General features: G+C 47.7%; 1 protein-coding gene across 6 annotated transcripts in view; it reads right to left on the bottom strand.

Moving 5' to 3' along the window:
* Window positions 1–27,224, bottom strand: part of TRIM66 (tripartite motif containing 66) — a 41,670-nt gene extending 14,446 nt beyond the window's left edge. For 4 of the 6 annotated variants that reach the window (XM_029956964.1, XM_029956965.1, XM_029956963.1 and 1 more), the window contains exons 1-18: window positions 27,147–27,224; window positions 25,613–25,760; window positions 24,615–24,750; window positions 24,183–24,299; window positions 22,791–22,905; window positions 22,094–22,240; window positions 19,838–19,955; window positions 17,501–18,405; window positions 15,968–16,129; window positions 5,267–5,788; window positions 4,910–5,102; window positions 3,374–3,434; window positions 2,787–2,961; window positions 2,189–2,478; window positions 1,601–1,727; window positions 1,226–1,300; window positions 704–856; window positions 71–289 (exon numbers count right to left, since the gene is read on the bottom strand). In XM_029956964.1, coding sequence (XP_029812824.1) covers window positions 71–289; window positions 704–856; window positions 1,226–1,300; window positions 1,601–1,727; window positions 2,189–2,478; window positions 2,787–2,961; window positions 3,374–3,434; window positions 4,910–5,102; window positions 5,267–5,788; window positions 15,968–16,129; window positions 17,501–18,405; window positions 19,838–19,955; window positions 22,094–22,240; window positions 22,791–22,905; window positions 24,183–24,299; window positions 24,615–24,750; window positions 25,613–25,760; window positions 27,147–27,155 — 3,672 coding nt within the window. In that variant the 5' untranslated portion in view covers window positions 27,156–27,224. The remainder of the gene's footprint in view (window positions 1–70; window positions 290–703; window positions 857–1,225; window positions 1,301–1,600; window positions 1,728–2,188; window positions 2,479–2,786; window positions 2,962–3,373; window positions 3,435–4,909; window positions 5,103–5,266; window positions 5,789–15,967; window positions 16,130–17,500; window positions 18,406–19,837; window positions 19,956–22,093; window positions 22,241–22,790; window positions 22,906–24,182; window positions 24,300–24,614; window positions 24,751–25,612; window positions 25,761–27,146) is intronic. The other 2 variants (XM_029956967.1, XM_029956962.1) reach the window with 2 other exon arrangements.
* Between the last annotated feature and the right edge of the window lie 640 nt (window positions 27,225–27,864).

The following is a 27,864-nucleotide window of genomic DNA, read 5'->3' as shown; positions in this document are numbered from 1 at the left end:
GCCTGAGTGCCCCCTGCCTGGACAACTCCCCCCCCCCGGCCTGCAATGCCAACTGGCAGCAACTCTTTACCATATGTCGCCGCCGCCTCTTGGGTTGGATGCCCTCCTGCACATAGGGGGGCCATGGGAAGCCCTGCGGAGTGGAATATCCACTCTCACTTGCCACCTCCTCAGAGTCTGAGTCCTCCTGTCTTGGCTGGGCAAACCGTTTCTCCGGGTAGATCTCCTTCAACCAGCCCTCGAAGAACACTTCCAGGCAGCGGCCAGCCTCTGCAACCTCTGAGTCGGGCTGAAGGGGAAGGAGAGCAGTAATGGGCTGGCCCTCATTCACCACCCCTCCTCTTCCATGTCCCTCAAGAGATACGCAGAGAGCACAAAGCCTGGGTGGGTTTCCTGGAGGTCAGAATATGACATTTTCTCCTTAAGAGTCAAGATAACCAGTTTAGTGCCATTTCTTCAAGTAGAAGTGACCCTGACAGTTACCCACAGAGGGCCAACCACTAGCATTCCCTTCTTCTTCCTTATGAGTCCACACTGAGGCCCAAATGTGGGAGAGAACTTTTAAACACTCACTATGGAAGTCCCTAAAAGGTCTGTTCCCACATCCTCATGGCAGTTCAGGACCAAACCTGATATTCTCTATCCAGGCATGAGCCCTGGGGGCACTGGGAAGTAGGGGAGGAGGAGAACAGGCAAGACATACATAATTGAACTTCGCACAGTTCCAGAACATGAGGCGGACGTCTGACACCACCTCTTCTGGGGTGGTATAGTGAGCTGGGTCCTTCTTCTGTAGCTTCCTCCGAATGATCGACAGGTCCATGGGCCTCTTGATAATCTGGTAGTAATGCCTAGCCTTGGGGGAGGAGAGAAGGGGAAGCAAAGTGGGAAGAGAGAAGAAGTGGAGGTACAGGTAAGAAGGAGGGAGAGATAGAGAATGAGTTGGAACAGACGTGAAAGAACACAAGAAAGAAAATGGCAACAAGGAGAAAAGTGAAGAAAGAAGACAAAGAAAAAGGGAGAAGGAAGAATGTTTCACTGTCCAGTCAGGTGTGGTGCAGCAGCAGCTGGGCTGGGGGCTGTGGTGGCCGCGCTGAGCCCACTAGCCCATGCTCGGATTAACCAGACTTCCAGCGGCCATGCTCCGAGCCCACCCTGGGTAGCCCTTGGACTCATGCCAGGCTCAGGGCCCTCGGAGCCGGCAGAAACAGGAGGCCTTCCTTACCAGTGGGCTGACAGGTTCGTGGAAGGGCAGGCTGAGGCTATTGCAGCACAAGGACAATACCAGCTTTTCACACTTCTGCAGAAACCAGAACAACAGCGTGTTACTTCATCAGCATGGCCCCATCTCAAGAACTGAAGACAGTGACCCTGATAACTCTGGCAGGGTCAGCTCTGTCCCATGGGGCATGGGCCACCTAGCTAAGGCACAGCACAGCCTCCCCAACTAGAGGAAGACAGTTGGCTGAAGGGAATCCATAGCAAAACCCCCCCATGGGCCACACTGTCAGGCTGACCCAGCCCCCTCAGAAAGGCCTCAGCCCCTGGCACAGGGAGGCTGCCCCAGGCAGGGAACCTTGTTCTCAGAAACCTCCCCTACCTTTTGGTCATAGATGCTCAGGCCAGGAGTGGCCCGCATTCCAGGCTGGTTATAGCGGGCATTCTCACAGTCGTACTCCATCTCCGGCTGGGTCAGGCTGCGGCACAAGGTACACACCCAATCTCCGCTGCAGGGGCAGATGAAGCCAAATTAGCATGTGGTCCAGAGCCACCTCCCCTCTCCCTCTGCTCCAGTTTCAAGGGGGGAGAGAGAATGGTATGGGAGACTCAGTCCCTAGGTCTGCCCTGTAGGGAATAGCTTCCTAACCACAAGCTTGAAACAAATTCAGTGACTTGGGATGGAATGAATCCATAAAAAAGTAGGATTTAGCAAGGGGCAAGAAAGGAGAGTATAGGAGGAAACTGGGAACAGAGGAAGAAAGCAAGCCACTCAAATTCCAAACACCTGCCTATCCATACATAGAAAGCACAAGGCAGTAGGACCACTAACTCACAGACCCCCAATTCATGCTGGCCTGGAGAGGGGAAGAAGTCCATTTGAGGGAGCTCTGTGGGCCTGGCCTGGAATAGTCATCCCTGGAAGATCACCCTGTTAGGCAGCCGATGGCCCTGGATTGGGAAGACTCACCCAGGGAAGCTGAGCAGGGCTGGCAAGTGGCAGGAAAGGTGGAACACTTTGGGGCAGCGGTCACAGCACAGCAACTCTCCCCCGTTGAGGCACACAGCGCAGAAGTCCTCATTCTCTATTGGTACTGGGGGCCCCTTCTTGGCTCCAGGGGTCCGAGGAATGAGTCTTTGTTCTTCAGGAGATGTACCCTCACCTTCTGGTGGCTGCTGCCCCGCCAGAGAAGTGACAGTGACCTTTCTTCCCCCCAGACTTGGGGCCTGGATGGCATCAGGCATGTTGTTCTGGCTGACCTTGGAGAAGAAGGGAGTCTGAGCAGTCAGCACAGCACCAACAAGTTGTGTAGGGAGGGAGAGGAGGGACTGACAAGCCCTGGGCACCAATTTATTCCAGGCCTCAGGCCAGCTGAGCCCCAAGAATGCTGGGACAGCTCACTCCTGATACGCATCTCACAGGCCCTTGGCTCAAAGACAAATCTGATCAGGCTGCAGCCCCACTCAGACTCTGGACAAGGCCAGAGCCAGAATTCTGACAGAAGTGGAGAAAGAAGAGAGGCTTCTAAGGTGGGCCAAGCTTAGGACAAGACAGAGCAGGGAGGTACCTTAATAGACATGCTGGAGGACTCAGTGCCACACTCGATGATCAGCAGGAAGCTCCCATCCTGCTCATTCTTCTGGGGCTTCAACTTGAACACAGGCATCTCTCCCGAGGAGGCAGCACAGATCTTGAGCCGCTCCAGTCGCACATAGGGAATCTTGGGCTCGCTATTGAAGGGCCTGTGGCAAGAAAGACACACCCGTGTCTCAGTGGGAGCTTCCTCTGACCCCACTCTCTAAGTCCACTCATCTATAATCCCACAACTGAACTGCTGCTCAGGATCTCCTCAGTCTCACCCCATGCAGGCCCATGTTTCTCCCTCCCACCCCCGGGGAGCCCTTTGCTCAAAGAAGGGGGAATTCCTAAAGAGGGAGGACTTCACACTGAGCACATGCCCCCTGGTGCAGAAGCCAGGATGCCCTCCCACAGGCATCCCAGACTCCCAACCACACAGCTCCTACTCGAGGGTCTGGGAGTCAAAGAAGACTGCAGGCGAACTTCTGCTCATCAAGCATGCTGACCTCCTGTGCCAACCTCCCAGGACACAAAGTTCAGGGGTGGGAAAGGGAGGTTGGACCAAGAGCCTGCTACCTGATATTCTTGTTCTTTTTTGCATCCAGTTCCGGGGCTCCTTGTTTAAAATTCTCATACTCTAAGGCAAAAGACAAATGCGTGTGACATACATTTATGACAACATGCCCAATAACCCCTAACTTCCACTCATATGTACTACTCATACCTTTGGCCACACACCTGTCACACAACGGTTACCCACACTGTAATCATTCATCAGGGTGGCAATCCTACCATGGCTCTCCTTCCTGAGAGGAGAAGAAGGCCATCTTCTTTCAAAAAGACAAATAGATAACACTCAGAGGCTGTCTATGGGTGAGTGTTGGGTTGGGTGCTGAGGAGCCAGCTTCTCACCTTCCAACTAAGCTCAGAAATCTCTTGTTCCCTATATACAGGTATTATGTGCGCTTAGGGGCCATTCTGTCCAGCCTCTGCCTTTTCAGCCAAGTTCTGGGATTCTAGTACTACCTGAGAATCTAGCTCATACTCCATAGGCAAGAGGCTCCCACGGCCCTACCCTGGGCAGTGCAGTAGAGCCTGTGTAGATGGGCAGGGGGCAGTGTAGGGAGAGAGGAGGACACTAGCCTTTAGTGAGCACCCACTCAGCACCAGGCACTGTCCTAGGCACCTTCCATGGGCAAGCACGGTCCAAAAATTTAAGTGCTTAAAATTCAGTTTTGCATTATTGCACAGTTAATAAGAACCAATCACTGTTCATTCAGTCAGTGAAAAGAAACAAGAGGAAAATTATTTCATTTTCATTTATTAGATGTATGGGAAACAGACTGATCATTACAAACTAAACACACATAATACACTAAACAGAAAAAGTCCCAAACGCTCACTCGGTGGTTGCTTTCAAAGTTCCCAAGTCGCCCTTGCCTACCAAAGAAGAAGGCAAGTCCCATTTGAGAAGGGGTTAGGTTGCTGTGAAGAGAGTAAGAGCCAGTCTCCACCAGTCCAAATTCCCTTTACTATGAGGCACAACATAAATCCAGATGACTGCCAGGTGCCAGGCAAATTCTTGTTACTACAGAGAGTGTCATCAAATGACCTCACTGTAGTTGTGTGTCCCAGTAGTCTATCAAGTAGTTATGATTAACCCCATTTACAGAGAAAGAAACCAGCCCAGAAAGGTTAGGAGTCTCAGGCAGGATCAAACATAAAAAGACAGAGCTGGTTTTCTATGTTAGATCTACCTGACTCCAAAGTCACACATGCTCTGTTCCCTAAAATATTTTGCCAAGGCTAGCCCTTCTGGGATGAGTTCTTCCTGCTTCCCCCTCCTCTAGCCCAGACCTCCAGAATTTTTTGCATGGGAATGTTACACGAAGCTAAGTCTTGGCTATGGCTGGATCAGTCCTGGCCATAGTGAGGGAAACAACATAGCAATAAGTCAGTTCTAGAGGGAAGAAGTGAACTGAGTAGAGAGAGAGAGAGACACTGCTCCCCTCCCTCATGCTAGAGCCTGTCTCCGGACCTCTCTCTCAACTGGAAGTGCTAAGCTCACATCTGTGGCCGGCACAAATAACAGGCTACTGACTGGAGCCTTACCTTTTGGGTTCTGGTACTGCTGCAGAGCCATGGATGTGTTGACCACTGGGACCAGTGGGGGTTTCTTCACAGAGAGGTTAATTGGCTCCTCCAGTTCTGAAGGGATAGCCAAATCCTTGGAAGCATCCAGAGCAGGGGTTGTGGAGTCTTGTCCCAGAGAGTCCGTAAATCGGGTAGAATCCTCACTTTTCATCTTTCAAAAGTGAAAGGCCAACAAGAATCAAAGAAATCAGACATTCTTGCTGTTACTAGTCATAGAGCTATTAAGCTAAGGCCAGGATAGGCTCTTATCCATGGGAGCCACCTTTTGCCCAACGATGAGCATAGGGTGTGGAATGGCATTTCCCCAGGACTTACCTTACACAGGGCATTCCCAAGAGAGGGGTCAGCCCCATCTCCAGGACACAGACTCCCCACAGCTTGCCCAGAGCCAGGACTGCAGCTAGATCTAGTTTCCGGTTGCACATCAGAAGCTGGAGGCATGCTCTGCAGAGGACAAGTCACCAGACTTGGCATAGCGTGGGTGGGACCAGACATCAGATTGGGCCTGGCCTGCGAGTGATCACTTGCTAGGTTTGTGAGGGCCTGGGAGGAATCACTCATCAGGCTGGGCACGGACTGAGGTGTGCCACGCACAAGGCTGGGTATGGTCTGTAGATGACTGACTGTCAGGCTGGGCACTGCCTGGTTTTGACTGCTCATCAGGCTTGACATAGTTGTGGGGGTGCCGCTCAGCAGGTTTGGTATGATATGGGAAGGGGCTGCAGGCAGGCTGCTCACACTCTGGATCTGTGGCTCTAGGGTCCTTGCCAGCCTGGTAGATGACAGCTCCATCTCCAGTGTGTTGGAAAAGCCCATGATGCTCACCGAAGTGGAGTGCTACAGGAACAAAGATAGGGCAGAGTCAGGTTCTTAGCAGGGGATGCAGGAAGGAGAGAGATGCAGCCCTCAAGAGCACCCATGCTCATATTTCACCCTGGCCTCAGAGGCTAGTAGTTGCAGGGAACTCAGTCAGCATATGAAGTCCCCATTCCCATTCCCCTGCACCAAGGAGGCTGGTAGAGAGGCAGGCACAGGCTGAGGACACTAGCATGTGAGTATGCGTGTATGTCTGTGTGTGTGTGTGTGTGTGTGCCCGCACGTGCACGCATGTGTGTGTGTGTGTGTGTGTGAGAGAGAGAGAGAGAGAGAGAGAGAGAGAGAGACAGAGAGAGACAGTGTGGGAGAGTCAGAGAGATAGCCTAACATCTGAGCCGAGGGTGGTGTGCATGTGCGCACATGTACACACAAACACACACACACACACACAGAGCCACCATCAGCCCATGCTCCTCAACCCCCATCCAGTACCCAAAGGGTCAGACTGTGGGACTGCCCTCCAACCTCACATCCCTTATGGCTAAACCACTAGTGCCTTCTTGTCCCTTCTGGGGGTCCTACAAGCTAGTTTCTCTTACATCAAAGTGGAAGAAAGTTCAAAAGGCTCAAACTCTGATCTGCCTCAGGCCTTCTCTAAGATAATGCCAAGGCTCAGGGAGCCCAGATTAGTCCTGGGGAACTCATTCCTTTGCATAAAGCCCTACAGTGCATTGCATCGCTCTTAGGACAACTGTGAAAATGATGGCTCATCCCCTGTCCTGCTGTGCAGCCACAACTCATCCCTGAACCCTCCCGTTCTCTGAGCTCCAGACACACATTTTTCAGTCCCTGAAACAAGCCAAGCTTTCTCTCCACCTACAACCTTCATCCCCTTCGAACAGACTGCTTCTGCTCCAGGGAACATTCTCCTATCCCTGCCCCTGTCCCACTTACCCTTCTGAACTGGGCTCACCTATGGTTTTTTTTAATAGCAAAGCCTCTTTTCGTTCTGTGGCCCAGACCTGGTTCCTCCCTTTTATGTTTTCATAACTCCTCTTTATATTGTATCCTCATAGCTGTGAGACCATTTGGTTAATTTCTGTTTCCCCTGTGAATTGTAAACTCCATTAGGGCATGGATTTTACTTATTTTGCTTACACATTGTATTTCTAGGCCCAGGAGCAGTGCTCGGCTGAATAAATGAATTAAAGAGCTATTTAAAATTTTAAAAAGCAACAATAATGCGTGACTGTTTATTCTGCAAATCTTAAACCAAACAAATAACAGCTTAGTTCTATTAACAACTGAGTCTATGCATCTCTCTAAAATAATGGTTGTCTTCATATAGCTAAAATTTATTGAGCATTTATTACATGCAAGGAAATTTGCTAAGTGTCTTATATACGTTTCCTCACTTAATCCTCATAACAAACATTAAAGGGTTTTGTGAAGGTTAAAAGAAAGAATCCATGTAAAGATTTAGAACGTCTGCCATATTGTAGGTACTCAACAAACCCCAGCTATGGCTACTGGGGCTGCAATTATTGTTATTGCTATTATTCTTCTTACGGCCTTAATTTTACACTTGAGAAAAATGAGGCTCAGAAAGGCATCTGAAGTTTTTTATGCTATTGAACACATAATTTTGTAAATTTCCATTTCCCTTTATTTGTTCTCACACATAGAAATACAATTGATTTTTGTATATTGACCTTGTACCAGAGACCTTGCTGAATCACTTGGGGAATTTCTGTGCACACAAATCATGTCATCTGTGAAGAGTTAAGCTTTATTTTTTCCTTTCCCTATATTTGTTTTTCTGGCCTTACTCCACCAGCTAAGACCTCCCAATACCAGGTCAAATACAAGTAGCGATAGTAGCTGAATTGTCTCACTCCTGATCTCGGGGTTCCTTTCAGTATTCTACCAACTAAGCATCATATTTGATGTGGGATTTTCACAGATTTAGAATTCAGATCTCTGGCCCTGAGGCCACACTCTTGACTGTCCAACCTTCCCTGTGGCTCTGACCTTCCCTGTGCTCCCTCCCCTGCCCTCCTACGCTCTGCACTTCAGCCTCTGGCCTTCCCTCTCCTGCTCCCTCTTCCTCTCCTGTTTTCCTTTTTTCTTGTCATCTCTTTCTCTTCTCTCCCAATAAGCAAAGCTTATGTTTTCTATTCTTAATTCCCAATTTTAAAAGCAGATGAACTAAATACCCTTTGTTTCTCCAAAGAAAACTTTTTATTTTTAGATGTTCCTTGGTAGTGCAATAGGGTCCAAGAAAAAGGCTTTTGTTTGTTCTATAGTCTAAGTCCCAAGATAAGGAATAATGAGGAGAACGGAGGTATGGGGAGAATACTAAGGGCAAATTGGGCAGAGTAAGCATGGAAGAGCCGCCTCAGACATGTCCTGGCCTGCATCCCTTGGCATCCCCTGCTGTCCTGGTTATGCACTACCACAGCTTTCTAAGATTCTATCTTTCCTTATCTACCGACAAGAATACCCAATGATTGTTGGAATCCCTTTTGTAATATAGGACAGTCCTTTTAGCTGGTTTCTTTCACCTTTTCCCCATTTGACATATATATTTAGTGCAACTCTGGTTGTCATCTCATCTGCCAATGACATAGATGGTTCTCTGTGAGACCCTGGGTGCCAAGCATTAACTGCAGCAACGTCTACCTGGGACAATCTCAAGTAATAATGGTCAGGGGCTGTGTGTCACAAGATACGCACAACATTAAATTCCCAAAGACAACGCTCCCCAGATTCGAGGCAGATATCTTTACCTCTTTCTCCAGATTAAAGGTAGGATATCTTTGTAGGATATCAACTCCCCTGTCTTATTTATTGTGGATCATGATAGAGAAGAGAAGGGCATGAAGACTGAGACCTGGAAGAACTATGGAAATTCTATCACAGTTTATTTTGAGCTGGGCCTGCCAAACCTGCTCCTATAAGCATCCAGCACACAGCACAAGGTCAATAACATGTTCTAAGAGACTGTAGACTAGACTAGTCTTTTTCAAGTCCACATTCACATTCAATCTCAAAAAGACGACAGCTATCAGAAAGCAGGGGAAAGCTTTGGTAGTGGTAAAGAGAACCAGAGAAATTTTCAGGATCTCAGAGAAAATGCTATAAGGAAGATACTCCCACCCCATTTCTATAGTCTATACAAATACAGATACATTTCTGGAACATATGTATGCTGTGTGTTAGCTATTTTTGATACTTCATTTGGCTCTCTGGAGTAGAGATACAAAATATTAAAACAGAAGGAACTATTTCACATGTAGGAAGAAGAGAGGATTGAGAACCTCCATCTATCCTGCTGCAGGTGCTACAAAGTGAGTAGAGGCAAGGGGAGGATCAAATTGCAGGGCCAGGAAAGCAGGCTGAGGCTCCAGGGCCTGGAAGGAAGGATAGGGCTTCTTGAGAGCACACTAGGCTTGGGAATATGGCCATGTCTGACATCTGGTGCCTCACACACACAAGGCACTCATCTCTCAGTGGAGATGCTGCTGCCGCCCTCTCTAGCAAGGATTGTTTGGAGGTCAAAAGAGAGAAGGCAAAATTATATGGCCAACTATAAGGTCTGTAAAGGGCAACCACTGACCCTTCCAAGTTGTCTGCTATATGACACCTTGCCTTCCTCTTCACATATAAAACTTTCAGATTTCATGAGGGAAATATATGTATTTTGAGGTCTGCAAGTGAAAATAAACTATTTTCTAGTTCAGGGAGAAAGAGAAGTCAAAAGTGCCAAGAACATAATCAGCTCAGGTCATTTCTGGGGCACAAGGGGAAACTGCCCTGAGCCTCTTACCTCTCTTACCTAGCATCTCCTCACCTGCTCCTAATTTTCTCTCCTTCCCCCATACTGCATGTTCCTACCTTTGTCCCTTTCCTCTTCTTTTCTCTCTTTATCTGTTTGTCATCTGCCTGACCTGTGACCTGTCTGAATCCCCTCACCTGTAACCTACATAATCTGTCTGAACCACCAGCCTTCAACAACCTGCCGGACCTCAGACTTCCCTGAACTTTCAGCCTCTTCTACTGTGCAATCCTTTGTCCACCTACTGCCTCCATCCCCATCCTCACCACTTGGGTTTTTTTCTGGAGTTCAATGTGCTTATTTATATTATTACGATGATTGTCACATGTTGTCAAAATTTGGAGAAGGTACTGTTCTTTCATTCAACAAAAAAGGAAACTGAGACACAGAGCAATTACACAAATTTCCCAAGCTTATATAGGCCCAAGACTAAGAGTCTGTGCCCGGCCTTTAAAATCTGCTGGCTGGTCTTAATTTTGTGCCATTAGCTAGAAAGCTAATGCTCTAGTAAAACATGATAGAGAAGTCAATAAACAGACACTTAATGCACATGCCCTGAGTTTAATATAAATTTCAGTTTCTTACAGCAAGATAATATTGCTGGGGATAAAGCAGCACAAATAGGGTGGTGTTCCACGGACATCCGGATCATACCTCTTTCGATAACAAAATGCAATTGGCTTTAAAATGTTATTTCGAATGGGAGTACTTCTAAAACATTTTACACACCACCCTGTCATATTAAACAGTGTACAAGGAGCCTAACAAGACCATTCCTTAAGGACATAAATAAACTGGGACGGACTTCCTTCGCAGGAGTGGGCTGTAATTCAGTGATGCTATAAGGCATGTAGGGCTTAGCTTGTCCTTCCACCGAAGGACCTCACACTGTGGCACTTTTCCCGGTGATGTTTCTTGTCTTCTTCTCCTTTGTTGTTAGCTGCCATTACAGAAGTTCTGACTCCTTGCTTCACTCTGCTTACAGCTATCAGGTAGGAAAACGAAAATTTCCAAAGGAAACCATGTAACTTAGTTTACAGTCAAGACCTCTAACTAGACACCTGAGTGTGGCCTTATGATTTCATGCAGAAATAATGTGTGGGCTTTGTGACAGTCTGTTCTTGTTTCTGCTCCGAAGATTTGCCTGTTCACTTCTGGGTTGTTGCCCCAGTAAGTGGAATTGTCAAAGACTGACCGCCCTGTAAATGTACAGAGGAAGGGGGAGCAATGACTTGGAAATTGTGTCTTGGAAATACATTGAAGGCCTTCACTCTGGTTGAAAGAAACAGATAAGGAGATAAGGATTGAGGTATACAGATTTGTATTGTCATGGAAGATCTGAGTGCTTCAAAGCTTCTGATTAGGTAGACTGGTTTAACATTATTAGATCTTCAAACAACTGAATTAGATACTTGAGGAAGGAGCTAACTTCCCCAGCAAGTGATTTCGCAAGTTGATTTTTAATAGAAAGTTGTTGCTCTTATTGACAGTGAGAGGTCCCCCAGCTGAATGAAAAGCTCTTATACAAATTAAGATGATTCCTTTGGCTATAACTATGGTAATATATGCTAACTGACCAGAGTCAAATGGGAAAACATTCATGGGTGATGAAGAGACAAGAACTGTCCTGATGATTCAGGAAAGGCAGAAAAAAGCAAAGATGATCTCAAGAGTCTGAGGTGAAAGAAGAGGAAAGGAATAGGTGGATTTCTATAAATCTAAAGTAAAAGCCAGAATGAATGGAACACTAAAAACCCAAGCCTTGGAGACTCAGGAGAATTAGGCCAGAGATATTTTGACCAGGCCCATGTAAGGAAATTTAGGGCCCAGGAGCAAGGGCCTGTTTTCTCATGGACTAGGAGACCTAGACAAAGACCTTAGATTTGATTTTTGAGTGAAATCAGGCTAGAACGGAGGAAAGGGACTTCCTAGAAGTTGCAAAATTCGGGGAGCCAGACCTGGGGAATACTTGGCTTGATTTCTGAGGAGGGCAGAGCAGATCTCTGTATAGTTTTGCAGTTGCTGACCAGAATACAGGCTGCGCCCTAGGAAAGCTTCACGAGGCCCTGGGAAGATTCTGAGCAAACTTTGCTATTGAGACCAGGCTATGAGGAAACAATCATTGGTGCAGTTGAGAAGTCATGATCCGGCCCCTGGCCATGAATCTGGAGACTATGAAGCAGGATACCTGGTACTTCCTTACGTTAAGTAAGCCAAGCTTTAGAGGAGGAGTTTAAGCAAGACACTTCCCATCTCTGGGCTTTAATAATTTCCTCCTCCACAGGTTAATGTACATCTGAGTTTTAAGAATCAAATTAAAAGCTCAGGCATCAAAGTGCTTTGATAATGATATAAATACTCTTCATGTGAGTCATTATCCCTTCCTCTTCTCCGTCACTCTTACTAACGTAGACCACAGGAATGCCTACTGCTTAGGCATCATTTACTAAAAATATATCTCAGACTCCTCTGAAGCCACAAGCAGCATCCTGGTGGTCTCTCAGCCCTCTGTGGAGGATGTGGACCACATGTGAGTGGAAGAGAGGTGCCCCATGCAGCTGAATTAGGGCTCAGACAGGCTTTCTGTGATGCTCAAAGCCTTGACTTCAGGAGGGCTTTGAGGAAAAGAGTGCGTGTGTGTCCTTCAGCAGTTGACTCATTCAGAAGTATAAAATGCAACCATCAAAATGTCTTTCAGTTTCACTTGGGACGTAAGGTATTCTGTTATAGTGCAGGAATCATGGTCTTTCTTCAGTGTGACTAAACCAAGATTAGGCAACAGTGAGGGCCAGACAAATGTTAAAATTCATTCCAAAACACCCTGGATGCAGGGCAGGTAGTGGGATGGGCTGCTTCCAAGACTGTGGAGCTCAAGCCACTAGAAAACCCATTCCCAAAAGTTCCTGTCTCACTTTCAGCAGCAATGCGTTCATCATCAGCTCAGTCAGCACCAATCCCCAGGTACTTGTGCACAGCTGGTGTGCTGCAGCGGAAGTCCTCCTCGAGGTGATGCAACATCAGTGAGCAGCTCAGAGCGCAGAGGAGTCGCTGTGGAACACCCAGAGAGATGCCAGGTGCCCCAGCTTCCTCCCGTCCGCGGCCTTCACATAGACTTCTGACTTCTCTGGCACGCACAGGCTGTCACAGGCTTAGGAGTGGGCTGGAGGCTAAAACACCTTTACCAGATAGAGATAACCAAAACCAAACGAGGCTGGGTCCTAAGACCTCTCCCCACCAGGGCCTCAGGCTACTCCCCACAACTGTAAGGGGGACAATCCAGCAAGTGGGCGGTCAGATGGAGTCGTTCTTGTCACACTGCAGTGCACGGGGCGAGTCAGTCTAACCTAGTCCCTGAGCAGAGCCAGGAACCCATGCTCTGGTCCCAACTTTGCCAGTGCTCAGCTATCTAAATCTTAGGTGGGGTCACTTAACCTCTCTGTGTCTCAGTTTCCATATCTTTCAAAGGGGAATATGAAAGTGGCTTCCTCATAACACTTCTAGGATAAACAAAGACATAAAATGGAAAAATCCATGTAAAAACCTAAGGGAAGACATAGAAAAATACTATACAAAATACTATCATTCAATGATAAGATGCTCAAAATGTTGTTTGGTGTCCTCAACTTCATACCCTCCACCATACCTAATCCAAGCTTTAAGGTAAGAAACTCCCACCAAAGTAAAGCCCTCTCTCTATCTCACTGGCTTGTGTATAACCAGTACCTCTCTCAGTCAAGTAGACCCAAAGGCTGCTCTGGGCCAGGATGACAACACTGAGGTTCCTTTTTCAGGGAGTCCAAGCCACGAAGAAGCCTATGAAACATCAGGAAAAGGCTGGGCCACTTGCTCCTCCAAACCTCTGCATGAGCCCAGGTTAATAAGGGCCAGAGGCAGGTTAATATGAAAGGTCAGAGTTCCTAGGACCTTCACTAACCTCACGGCCAACCTATAGGCACACAGTAGGGCAGCATCCCCTTGCTGCTCAGAGAGCCCTGTGGGCCACCTACACAGGTAGCATGGACTCCATGCTTGCACACAGTTCACCTCCTTTCCTTTGTACTGTGTATCAGGATGGAACCAAGACTCTCGAAATAAGCAGTGGCATTTTTTCCATGGCCTCTACAACACTTGAGCAATGGCAATTCCCATGTTTCCTTCTGAACTATGGACACCTAGAGTTAGCTGCCTTCTGGTCATCTTCTTATGTAGCTTCCAGAGGAGAAGACCAACAAATCAAACTTAGCTTTTTCCTCCCCCAAAATAGGCCCTTCTTCCCATGCCCCCATCTCAGTGAATGGCAACCCAGTGGGCAAGACAGACCTGGTGTCAAGCCAAAGGACTTCCTCTCCCTCATTTTCCATCACCAATCAGACTTCAAGTCCAAAAGCTCCTGTGATCTGATCTCTTGAAGTTCATGCTTCCTCCTTATACTCATTGTTACTGATTCCATTCAACCTCCCCTAGTTCTCTGTACTATTTTGGTCTTCCTTCCTATAGCTAAAGTGACCTTTCTAAAATTTAACTTAAACCATGTCCCTCCTTGCTAGAAATCCTTCATTCACTCCTCACAGCCCCTAAGACTGAATCCTAAACTCTGGAGCATAATTTACAAGGCATTCCAAGCATTCTAGTTTCACTCCCATCCCCAGGACACCTCATGTTCCTACCAAGCCAAGTTATCTGAAACCCCCTAAGTGCCCCCGGCCTTCTCTCACTTCTGGACCTTCACACTAGCCATTCGTTTTGGATATATATTCTAGCCCTCTCCCTGCCTCCCTCCACTAGCCTAACGTCTTCAAACCTCAGCTTAAAATCTAGTCCCCTACGAAGTCCTCTGTGAACAGTTCTTCTCCCAGGGTTATGTGCTCCTTCTCTACACCCCAGTGACTATCACAGCCCTTTATCATATTTATTATTGGTGCTTATTTAACTGTCTCTCCCACTAGACTGTTAGCTTCAATGTGAGACTCTCTTATTCACTGACATGTGCCTGGCACCTAGCAAAACATCTAACATATACTAGGAGATGGATACATGCGTATTCATATACACATACATACATATATATACGTGTGTGTATGTATTCATTATTTCGTACATATATATATTTTTATATATATATATATAAAAAGTGAGTGAATAAATAAATGGGTGGATGGATAGATAAGCAGCCTAAGTATAAAAAGTTAAGCCCCTGAGAGCCAAAAAGGGCCTATTTACAGCAGCTCTATGGCCTCTAGGCCAGACCGTTTTCAACAGGGTAGGGCAGGCCCAGCACAGACAAACAACCACTAATACCAGAGGCCTGGGCCAGACTTCAAGCGACACCAGGAATTTCCAAGTTACCATTTCATTTTTGCCATTCCTTACTTTTCTAGAATCTCTCCTTAAGCGTCACTGGGATAGACTATGAAGATACATATGGCAGCAGTGTTCCTGGGGGAAACACGGTGAGGCGCAGGTACATAGGACAACTGTGTACTGGGGCCACAGAGCCAGGGGGATGTGCAGGGCCGGGCATGCAGGCCGGGATGGTACCGAAGGGCTGGCACAGCTTCCAGTGCAGGGCTGAGAGGAGGCACCAGGCCAGAAAAGGCAACAGGACAAGCAGAACCGGGCCAAGGCACACAGGGCAGGCTGAGGTACAACACATCAGTGGGGGTCCAGCTAGGAGGATGACAGGGGTGAGGGTGAAGGGCAGGGAGAAGGGAGGACAGCTGACGAGCTGTGGGGTTCCGGGTTGTTGCCAGGGTAAATAAACATTTCTAGCAAGCATGTAAGTTGGTGAAGGGCTCCAGTAGCTTATCTTCCAGAATTCTCAGTGCCCATAGATGCTCAGCTACCTCTGCAGGACATCCTCACAGACCACTCACCCAGCAAACTCCACTGATGCAAATTCTAAAGCCAATCAACTTTGGGTTCCTCATTTTTCATTGCTGAGAAAAAAGTCTTTGGATTCTGATAAACCCAGTTTTAAAGAAACCTCACCCCTCTCATCTACTAGGGCCCTGGACCTCAGTTTCCTCAGCTAGAAAGTGGGGGTGCCCACCTCACAGAACTGTGAAGCCCCATGTGCCATTCCAGGCACTGTGTAAGTGTGTAATTCCCCTTTCCCTTCCCCACTTTCACTCTAAATGAAGCCCAACTGTTATCATTTTAAGTGTGTGTATGGGAGTGAAAATGGGGTGAAGGAGGACTATGTTGCAGACTCATTAGGACAGATGGCATGAGTCAGGGCTGTGTAATATCCAGGGATGGAACGGGGACACTCCTCCCCCCACCCAGTCATCCTCATCTGGGTCCCTGGGGTCTTGGCCGGCAGCAGGTCCCCCATGGTCAGGGAATGCGGGCTCCATTAGTACCTTTCTCACCACATTCGGAGAAGAGTGCTGGATGGTGCTGCCCAGTGGGGGGACACTGGGAGGGGTTTCTTCCCCGGACACCTGGGGCAAGTTAGCAGCAGTATTCTTGTCAAGAGGGAGAGCCGGCTTTGGACCTTCAGATGCTGGGGGCTCATCTGAAGCCTGAAGAAGAAAATAAGAACTGGAGTGGGTTTTAGCGCAAAGAGTAGCAATGGCAGCAGCAAAGGCTGATGTCCACCCTGCACTGCCCATTGTCATCAACTACACATCGTGACCTGCTTGAAATTTTTTCAGAAAGAAAGATACTCTTATCTAAACTCTTGCCGAGACTACATCCTAATATGACAGTCTCAGGATAGAACCCAAACTGAGAATTCTGGGCTAAATAAACCCTGCCATATTCACTTTAGCAATCCTAATGGTTCTGACTTACATTTTGCCTGTGGTCCTCAATGAACCCTAGACCTTTCTCTGCCACCATGAGGTGGCTTCATATCTCCTCAAAGGAACTGAGCCTCAGAGGGAGACATCTGAAGCACGATCTGACACTGTCAGTGTTCAAGCAGAAATGTGAAGCCTTATATTTTATAATAAAGTGAACGTCCATAGAGCTGCTTTGAAGATATAAATGTGATTACAGAATTAAAGGACACACCACTGGGGAAAAAGTGAGAAAGGATAGGGAGAAGAGGCTGGAACAGGAAACTCCTGGGGAAAAAAGAAAAGCACGAGTTGGGGATGAAGATGTGGAATGCAGCAAAGACCCCAGAGGTACAAATGTACCTCCTCAGTTGGCTCATAACTGAGAGAAGACAGGAGCAGCATTCATCACCTGCCTAGGGAGAGAACGAGGCCTCTTCTGTGGAATTACACTCAGCAGACCAGGATCCAAGTGTTGGCTCTTTCGCTCAACATTTTATGATCTCTAGGCAAGTGCTTGCCTTCCCTGACCCCCACTTCTGCGCCTATAAAGCACACATGGCAATGCCTACCTTACACTGTTGATAGGATAAATCGTATAGTGTATATAAAACATACCTAGCTTAGGATGTTTGAAGTAAATTTTAAGTCCACAGCTGTGTAGTGTTAGAAACATGCTACCCACTAGAATCAAATGCGTGCCCTCCCGCTGCTCCTGAAGCTCTCCCCTTCCACCTGAGATTTGTAAGCTCCCAGCCAGGGAAGTGGGAGGTTACAAAGAGAAGAGACAGATTCCCTTCTGTCCTGGCAATGGCAGGAGGCTAGCACAGCTCAGAAGGTTCTATTAATGGACAAGGTCCCTAGTGTTATCTAGGAGGGCAGGCTAACCAAGCCACTCTCGAGAGCACTGGGCCCACATCGATGTTGGGGCTAAGTATTCTCTAGAGCTTTCCTGAGATGGGCAGGGAAGCCCAGGGAGGACTGGAAATGTGAGGGCTGAGTTCGAAGCCACCCTAAGATGAAGAATCTGTGTTCCTATGACTGGGGAGGCTGTGTTTGCTGAGTGATCCCAGGATAGGGCGGACATGTGTCCCAAGCCACCCTGAGGCTCACCTGCACGGCATCCTCCTGACTCTGGGACTGGACGGGTGCTGGCTGCCTCACAATGTAGTTGATCTGCCCTACAATGGTTTGCTGGAGGTGCTGAGGAGATTTGGTCTGATTCAGCTGCAGGCTGGGCTGTTGGGCCTGAAGGAGAAGCTCCAGGTCCTTCTGCATCTCCTCCAGCTCAAATTTGTGGTGCATTATATCCATGTTCTGAGAGCAGGCAGGCCCAGGAGGGCTCCCATGCTGACTGGGAGCCAGGTGCTGGGACGGAGGTAGAGGTGGCGGCGGCGGCTGCTGGGTTGGGGGAGGCGGAGGCGGCAGAGGTGGCAGCTGCTGCTGTGGCTGCTGCTGAAAGTGGCTGAGCTTCAGCTTCTGGTGGTGGCCAAACTGGACTTGGATTGAGGGTGTCTGTAAGGGGGGCTGGGCATGGGCTCCTTGCTGAACATCCTGTGGGGGCACGATGCACACAGGCTGGGAAGTCAGCTGCTGCCCCGGTCGCTGGGACACGTTCTCCTGTTCCGTGGGGGGCTGCGTTTCCAGCCAGGGCTGCATCAGCTTGGGTGGCTGAGGATTGCAAGCCAGCTCTTTCTCCCTGGGCAGCAGGGTAGGGCACTGCAGAGACCCCAGCTGTTGGGGTGCCATCTCAGAGGGTTGCCTGAAGTTGTGAGCTGAATGTATGCTGGGTGGAGGGACCTGGCCTTTGAGGGAGGGTGAGACTGGGGAGCAGTGGGAGCAGCACACAGATGAGGAACATAGTGCTGGAGACTGGAACTTGTGTGAGGGGTGGCTGAGAGTTTCTTGCTGTGCCACTGGGGACTGGTGGCTTTGATAAAAGGATGGCGGTCCCTGTAAGCCTACATAGGCAGGAGTCTCTGCCCGGGACAGCTGTCCACCTTCAGTAGTTATACAACCTGAAAATTCAGAACAGAGAATGTTTCCAAAGTAAATCTGCAGTTGTTCCCCACTTGCCACTTCCTGCTCCTGGGACCAAAGGACATCATTCAATGAACCTGTACCAGGTGCAGAGATTAGGAAATTCAACCTCTGATCTCCAAGACTTGGACTAGAATGCTGCCAGCAATGGAGCCAGGTATGGACCTTTGGGGACCAGAGACTGTGAGACATTACCTCAGCTCTTACCAGATGCTCAGTTCTCACTCCATTTGTATCCCACTACAGAAACCATGGGCTCCTTCAAATAGTACCCACTCCTTTTTAACACTGGCTCAGACCAAAAGAAAAATCAACATTGGGGGATGGGGAGGTACCATGCTGGAGGGTAGCAAAGGAGTGAGTGTTGACCCTGGGACAAATGACCAAGTCTCCAAATATAGGTCTGGGAAGCTGTGTTTTGAGCATGTAGGACGGACAGAGTCGGGGAGCTCCAACAACAGGACAGTGGGACCAGCACTGTCCTGAGGTCCCAAGCCCTTGTGCAGGAGTAGACGGCATCTATGTCTCACTCAATCTCATGGCTTCTTCAGCTCATTGTCTTGATGAGGCTTACTCAGGGAAAGACCCAACAACTCGAGAGCCAGAGTGTGTCCTATTCATCTCTGACCCCTTAGCACCCAGCATGGGCCCACAACAGGGGCCTGCTAAAGGTCTGCTGAATTAAATCAAAGGGGAGAGGGAAGCAATGGATAAACCTAAATATTATGCTTCACTCTATCAAGATCAAAAAACTTCCATAGAGGCTACCAACCCAGATGAAGGCAACAGTTGGCCGTTAGCTTAACAAACCTACCATTAGGCCATCAACACAGGTATGACCTCAAGTTGTCTACATTATGCCTAAAGACTCAGTGCAAGAAAATCACTGCAGTAGGGAGGGCCACAGATTATCTGTTTCTACCTTGACTCCCCTAAAGGGAGTGTCTGGACACTACTCCTCTCCTTCCCTCCCTCCTTCCCTCACTTTGTTGCTGCTACCTGTTTTGTGCCTACACACTCGAATAGCCTTGTATGGCCACAGAGACAGAGATTCACCTGCACTGCCATACAGCATTCCGGAGAGCAGGGCCACTATCTTGTTTCCTCCAGCAACGAAACCAAGGTAACAGGGACATTCATGCAGAATGGAAAGCTCAGATTTCAACTGGTCTTGTTACAAAAGTCCTGCATTGCCATTGCTAATTAAGTTGTCCCCCTCCCCAACCCTAACCCCTACCTCATGCCCACACACACAAAAAAGAAAGGTCTGCTGAGTGACTCCATGACCGCTGGCAGTCTCAGGGAGTGCCTTCCCTTGGGATTAGGCTAACCTACCCAGTAAGCTAAGCAGATGCTCACTATTCATTGTTCGCAATTACATAAAAACCCACAGGGTAGGCCCTGGCTCACCAAGGGAAGCCAGTTGCTTGGTCCAGAAGTTAGGCTCCCAGGTGAATCTGATACTCCAAGGGGAACCAGGATCTGTGTTACAGTTTGTCTCCAGCAATCGCTGCATCTGAAACACAATCTGACAACAGCACCAAAGGTCATTTCTTTGGGCATCTTGCACCTGAATGACAACTCCCTCTCCCTCACTCTTCGACAGGGTGAAGAGCTCAAAGCCACTGGTCTTTAGCCTGAGGTCCCCCATACACTCATTTCTTTGCACCTTGGTATCTTCACATCCCTTCCCCTGGCCTTGTCCCCTCTCTGCTACCAGCTCATCTCCTTCCTCTTATCCAGGTTTCCTGATCCCCTTTTACTTTTATCTCTTTCAGGCCTTGAATGGTCTGTAATTGTCCCTCAGACATCACCTGCCTGGTAGCCCTCTCAAGAGTTGCATTCATTCTCTGATAACCTTGATTTGAAAACCTATGAGGGAAGACATTCTCTGAGCTCCCACTGGTGTCTTTCCACCTGCATGTAACACCCCATCCTAACAACTGGCCTCTTCCTCCCTCATCAATTCCATCTATCCCCTATTATGAACTTCCCATTTATCTGGACTTCGGCAAGTGTCCAACTCACCCTACCACCATCTAGTTAACTAATGCCCCAGTCAGCATCTTGGTCTCTTCCTTCCTCTCTTTCATGTCAATCACCCCTCTTTTCAGGTCAGCCACCACACCCAGCCCTTTTAATCTTCTAGAGATCTTCATCTCCAGCAACTGGCCCCTGCTTTAACTAGCTCTCACTCTTTCTGAGCACACTTGCTCCTCAACCTAACTGAACTCCCCAAGCCCTGTGCCATTGGTCCCTAGGGCTATCCCAGCTTCATGTCATTTTTAATAACAGTATCACTAGAGCCTAACTCTCTCTGTATCATCACCATCTACTAGCCTTTGGTCAATCCAGACATCCCAAAGCCATGTTATCTGGGGCCACTTCAGAGATCACTAACCTCAGGGGTACCCTATAGTCCTTTTTCTTATCACTTCTTTTCTTGTTGGCTTCCTCTTCCACTGTCCTCCATGACTAAAGTCCAGACTTTTTTCCTAAATTCCACTTACCCGGTATCTAACCCTCCTATTATCAACCTCTACTTCAGAAAGGACAAGAGACACAAAAGACAAATTCCCCCATACTGGTACCATGCCTACCTCCAACCGTAACTACCATATACTGAGACCTTCCTGTCTTCCCTTCTCAGCGGATGTGCCTCTTCCATTTAGGGTCCATTGGGTCGCTCTAGGTCCTACTTCTTCTTGCCTTCTCAGGATACTTACCTCACCACCCATCTCCTTCTCTATCATCAATCTCTTCTCCCAAAGAAACCTGCACAAATGCCTTCCACACTTAAAAAAAAAATCAATCCTCCAACTCCATCCCCTTCTCAAGCTACCTTATTTCTTCTTTTCCCTTGTTTCTAATTCCTCCCCTCATCCCCACAGGCCCCTCATTATAACTTTTCACTCTCCTGTTTTGCTGGAATTTCTTTCAGAAGATCACTAGGGACCTCCTGATTGCCAGATCTCAAGGCTTCTCTTCACTACTCCTCCTCTTTCACCTAGGTAGCGGAAATAATGTGGACCACTTGAAATGTGAAAGTGTTCATTTCTGTGCTCCACACCCTCCTTTTTTTCATGCAATCTCTGACTGTTGCTTCTCACCCTCCTTTACTCTTCTTTGTCCTCTGTCTATACTGAAAATGATAGCATTGCCCTGGGTTCCATATTTCTTGTCTTCTTCTTCCTTCACATACTCTTCTGAGGTGATACCACCAAGATCTCAGTTACTACCACATCTCTGATTTCCAGACCCGTCAAGCAAAACAGATTTTGGACATCTTTGATATGCCCTTCAGGAACCTTAGATTCAACATATACAAATATAAACCCCACCAACTTCTTTTAAAATTCTTATTCCTTCCCCTGGTCTTCACCATCCTCATAAGCCCAATACTTCAACATCATCCTTGATGCCTCTTTTCCTCTTAGCCCCCATTTAAACCCAAGCAAGTGTCTATGGGATACCCAGAACATTGCTGGTGTCTGGGCTCATGTCTGAATCCATGACCTAACACAGAACTACAGAATTTCCCACCTGAGTTGCCTGGAGGAAAGTAAGACCATTTTAGCACCTGTCCTTGGCACTGTGTGGTTTGGTAAAAAGATGCTTATTCACTTACTAGCCCAAAAGCAGTGATTGTTGAGTTGGAGCTCTTACCAGCTCTTTGCTGAAGAGGAAAGGGACACTGGTTTTGCTGCAGACAGCCCAATTGATAAAGTTCTGCACATGTTCAAACTGACGGTTGAGAACCATGATGCTCTGTAGCTGTTGCTCCAGCTTCCGCTTTCTCTCATTAGTAATGCCCTGCATATGGACAAAGACAGAGTCCCTGATCCTGTTCTTGGACTTCAGTTCACCTGTTTGGGGAGTCTGGTGGCCTATGGATCGGGGTGAACCCTGACAGGGTCAGATGAGACTGTGCCCCCAAGAGGTTGACAGTGGGACAGAGGGACGCAGGAAGGGAGGGAAGAAGGTGGGTGGATTTTATAGTACAAATATGAAATGGGTGATAAATGAACAAGGACATGAGAAAATGCCTAAATCTCTTGGGCATAACTTGTTTCATAATCCTCTCTTCCAGTGCTATAAGCATGTCAAGAAGGCAGGAAGGCAGATGACTTAGAGCCTTGTAGCATCGATGGGAGTTTGAACCAATTTTCCAGCTCCTCATGATCCATCCTCCCCAAATGAGACTGGACATTTTAAGACATAGGGAACAGCAGAAAGCTATGGAAACTGCATGTCTTAATTCCAGCTCAGGTGGCTCTGAGCCCTGGGACTAGTTTGATATGTGCCCGGTTTCTGACCCAGGGAGAACACCAACCCATCCATCTGATCATCTGTCCACATATACCTCCAACTCCTCTATGAGCCCATTGGCCTGTTTATTCAGTTCATTCATCAGAACCATCTTGGCCATTTTGATCTGGTTTTCCACCTTCCTGTGTTGATGCTTCACTTCAAAAATCCTATAAACAGAATGGGACACAGCATGGTGAGCTCCTCCCTCCAGGTCTATGATGACCTAGAGATAGCAAATATAACAGCCAAAAACTTAGAGGCTGCCTATGTAGATGAGGGCCCAGAAGACACCAAATATAAAAAAATAAGAACCCTCCTCCACCACCCACCCTTTGTACAGCCCAGCCTTCTTGTTCTAAGTCGGCCAATGGCCTAAAGTTTAACCAGGTTTTCTCTAGGTAAACTTCAAGTCCACACTCAGGTCAACCCAGCAGCTCATTAGTTATACAGCAACAGAGACAGGACAGAGAGAGTGCGTGTGAGTATGACATCATGTAATCTGTTGTCTTAAAAAGCTGGATGCTCCACTAAACAGCGCCATACAGTAAAAAGAGCATGGACAGGGACAGAAAGTAGATCAGTGGTTGCCAACGGCTAGGGATGTTGGGGGGAATGGAGAGTGATGACTAATAATGTGTATTGGGTTTCTTTGGGAAGCAATAAAATGTTCTAAAAGTAGATGGTAATAATCATTTACACAACTCTATGAATATACTGAACACCACTGAATTGTACATTTAAAAGAACAATTTTGTGGTATATAAACTATATCTCAGTAAAGTTGTTTTAAAAAAACAAAAAAAAAGAACATGGGCTTTCAAACCTAGCTTCCAAATCCAGCTCAATCACTGACTAGCTTTGTGATCTCAGACAAGTCACCTAACCTCTCTGAACCTCAGTCTTCTCATCAGTACAACAGAGCAAATCCAACTCAAAGAACTGTAAGAATTGAACAAAATAATGCATGTATGATGTACAACTCAGTGCTTGGCACATGATGAGCTCTTAGTACTTACTAATTCCTCTTCCTACATTAAATATTAATGTTTCCATATTATTTGTAGATTTATATGGAAGACACTGGGAAAGGGGTGATAAAGGGTAGATTGCCACTGACTTACTGCAGCCTCATGATAAACCCAGAATCTGCTTCATGCCCTCATTCTCAAGCACCTGCCTCTGGCTATGTCAAGGCCACATTCAGAAGGCATGTGCTTAGGCTCAAACTCACACTGATCACCCTGACCTAGCTTGGTTCTATTCACCAAGTGATGGCCCAAAAGCCCCTTCACTGGCCCTGAGACGTCTAAGTTCCAGGACATATGCCCATATCTGCTTAACCTCATGTATTCTTCTTAAGTACTCCATCTGATAGCCTGATACAAGAATCCAGGATGTCAAGAAACAGCATTTCCAGAACTGGCAAGGGGCTAGTCTGTGTTACCTGTCCTCAATTTGCTTTGCAGATGTCTGTAGACTAGATTTCTTATGGGCCACCTGTGTAGTGACACTTTCCAGAAGCATCCTCTGGTTTTGCAGAACTTCTTCAAGATGTCTACACCTAAAGAAGGAGGCAGAGAAAAAGCTGAAGAGGGCTGAATCTTCTTCTGAGCATGCCAGTCAAGCAAAACCCCCAGCATGTATGGTCTCAGTCAGGCCTGCAGAAGCTGGGATTATTACCTCGGGAAAGTCAGAGATAGTGCAGAGACTTAACCCTTCAGGTCTTCTACAGAGAAGCCCCATGGCAGAAGCAGAGAAAAACTCCAGCCTCAGGGCTCCAGACTGGCGTAGGCAGAGAGAGGATTTTGGTGCACTGGGAGGCAAAGCAGAGTCCAGAGCCCTCCCTGGCCCGCTCTGAGCAGCCAGCCATCCCTACCTGTGTTCTTTGTGTTCCACCATGAGGCAGCTATGGCACGTTAGAACATCACAAGTCTCACAGAACAGCTTGAGCACTTCCTGTGTGTGCAGAGGACAGTACAAGGCGAAGTCCCCAGAACCACCACTCACTCCTGCTGGAGAAGATAGAGATAGTGAGCTTCTTTTGCTCAGGAAGACTCTCAGTTAAGCTCCACTGAGCAGCTGTCAGCCCTCAATGGATATAGGGGGAGACACAGAACCTGGAGGAAGGTGGTGCAGGCAGGAGAGGCCTCTCTCTGGGCCAGTGAGGTTCCAGAAGCACAAGGAAGCATGTGACCTTAGCCCCGCTGGATCTGCCCAGCTGTCTAGAAATCACAAACCATCCAGCCCCAGGTGTTCTACTGCCTGCCAGAGGCTAAGGTGCTTGCTACTGCAGCGTGTGGGTCTCCTGCAGAGTAACGGGTCCTCTAAAATTCAACCTAAGGCTCTTCATTAACCAGGGTGCAGCTGCAGGGGCTCCAGGTTGGGTCAGAGACCATTAACTGTGGTTTGTGTGGGCATGACAAAGGTCAAACCCTTCCCACAGTTCAAGGACCCTGGGCAAGGGCTGTCAAGGAGACTGTCATTGAAAACAAGCGGCAATGGATGGACAAATGGACAAGCCCTGATCCAAGCTGTTTAATTATGCAAATAACTAAACAGAAGTGAGGCATGTTTGCTCTGCATAGAGATGAAAGTAGGGAACTCAGCTAGCTCTCCCAATAATTCATGACTACTCCTCCCTGCATATCTCACCCACACTCACCCCTCCCACTCCCAACAAAGGAGAGCCTAGCCACGAACTTGCACTGTGGCTGTGACTCTGGAGAAGACATTTTTCTTTTGGGAAAGGCTCTAGGCCTACTTCTACCCTCACCCCCAGCAGGGAAACAAGGTCAGAGAGCCTCTCTCCAGAGGTTTCAGGGGCCAGCACTGCTTAAAGGCACATGAGCAGGTAAGGGCAGCAGGGAGAGATACCTGGCGGGCCCTTCTGGGCCCGGGGAAAGAGCTGGCCCCCCGGGGCCGGGCCGTGCCGGTGCTCCTCCGTGCAGGAGCTGCACAGCCAGCGGTTGCAGTAGGTGCAGAGGATGTGGGCTGCCCTCTTCTCCTTGCACTCGGAGCAGTTCTGGAAGCAGAGAGGTCTGGAGTTACTGACAGTATCCTCATTTGGGCTTGCCTCCATGAGGGACTGGGGGCCTGTAGGGCTATTCCCAGTAGGGCAGTTGATTCTGGAGAGCGGCCTGGGAGTGACCCGTGGTAGCTTGTGAAAGAAATCATCCTTTGTGACTAAAAGAATAGTGGCCTCAGGGGCCATTCCCTCAAGTCTCAAGATGAGGAGTAAGGCAAATGTCTGCTTCCTAGGCACATGCAGCCTACAGATGGTTCATGGGCGATGCTGCGAAAAAATCACACAGCCAATGCTAAGGTAGCAAAGGGAGGTTTCCAGGAGCTCAGTCTAGGAGTTGCCAGGAAATATTTCATGAGGAAGTGACTTCTGATTGGATATAGAATGACAAATAGACGTTTCCCAGGCATGCAGGGGAGTAAAATGGGAGAGTGCAGGCAAAAGTGGGAAGTTCAGCATGCCTGCAAAAAGGGAGAAGCCACAGATGTGGGAGTACACAGAACAACCATCAATCATATACCAAGAAAGAACAAGTACCGACCAGCTCTCAGAGCTTGTGTTTCCACAACTGGGGCTTGCTGGGCCCAAGAGAACCTAGCCCTCTCCTAGCCCAAAGGTTCGTTGATTTGGTCAGCAAATATCTGCAGCACTAATGTAAAAACATGTGTGAAAAAGGAAATTCATAAAAAAGTAGCCTGTCTGTGCCTGAATAATATAGGTCGTCAAAATCATGTGTATTCTGACAGCTTTGTCCTCATGCTGGCCTCTGACCAACACACAGTGGGGAAAAACAAAAGAAGAGAAATACAAGTTTTACTAATTAAACTATGAATTCCTTGAGAGTAGAGAATATGGATGTCTGTCTCCCTAGCGCTCAGCACAGGGCCTGGTACATATCAGACACTCACTAAGAATTCGATATAGGATCAAGTAAGTACACTGGTAAATGAAGAAAATGTAGTGCCAGGAACCCCTGAGGAGAAAGGAACAGTAGGTGCCAGGCAGTAAGTGATGTGAAACTTCAGAAACTCAGAAAAAGAAATATTAGTTACTAAATATAGGCAGGATTGATTAACCCATTTAGCTGGTGTATAAGTTTTAACTGAGAGGGGAGAAAAAGAGGAAATAAAAAATCAGTACTAATGTTCTTCAGTCACAGCTATAAAAGAGGGAAATATTTTAACTCAAATATTTTAATTCTCTTTAGATAGAAGGAAGGAAGGGAAGGAAAGAGAGAGGAAGGAATGAAGGGAGGGAGGAATATTAGGCAAACTGATGGAGGGGTAACAAGTCAGATGAAGCGATGAGTGGCTAGATGAACTTATGGACAGGGGCCTCACAGATTTCTGAAAAGGATCAGTTGTTTCTTTGTTTATCCTGACTTACCCTGGCCATCTTGGATCGCCCAGTAGAAAAGCACTGCAGAAAAAAACGTTCAGTTACATCCCTGGTAAGGTACACTTGCTTACACCCAGGACAGGAGATGAGCTCTGGGAAGGGGGCAAAAAAGCAGAGTCAGGGCAACATGGCAGATTATACATAAGACCTAGACACGAGGCTTCCTACTGCCTAACACCTAGACATGTGCCAATACCACTTGCACCAAAACAACCTATGTTTGATGTCATAGCCTGCACTTACCATCTAGGTACTCTGAACATGACTGTCCCTTAGGGACCAGCCCTACAGACCTCCTCACATCCTACCTTCCTGCCCTACACAGATGTATGTCTCACCTGGGCACATGAACATCTTGTCTTAACCCCCCTCTCCAGAGAAATGTAACCATCTCCAACACTTTCCTCAACATAGGGGGTTCCCAAACTACATAAGCGGCATGAGACTGCCACCCTGGAGACTAGAGTCCTCTTTGGGCCCATCTCAAGAGCAGAAAGCTCATATAAGGAAATGAGACTCTTGGCATGAGGGCCACCTGGAAAAGGGTGGCTATGGCAGAGAATGCAGCAGAACCACCACAGTCTTTTCTGCCTCATATCATCCAAAAGATACAATGGCAGTTGCTCTAGACTTGCAGTCAGACAAACTTAAGTCTAAACACAAGGTTTACCACCCAGTGACCTTGGTTGGACAAGCCACTTAGTCT

The sequence above is a fragment of the Suricata suricatta genome, chromosome 11 (assembly GCF_006229205.1).
Source record: "Suricata suricatta isolate VVHF042 chromosome 11, meerkat_22Aug2017_6uvM2_HiC, whole genome shotgun sequence".
NCBI lineage: Eukaryota > Metazoa > Chordata > Mammalia > Carnivora > Herpestidae > Suricata > Suricata suricatta.
The sequence above is the reverse complement of the archived record's forward strand: the minus strand, read 5'-3'. Positions and strand labels throughout refer to the sequence as shown.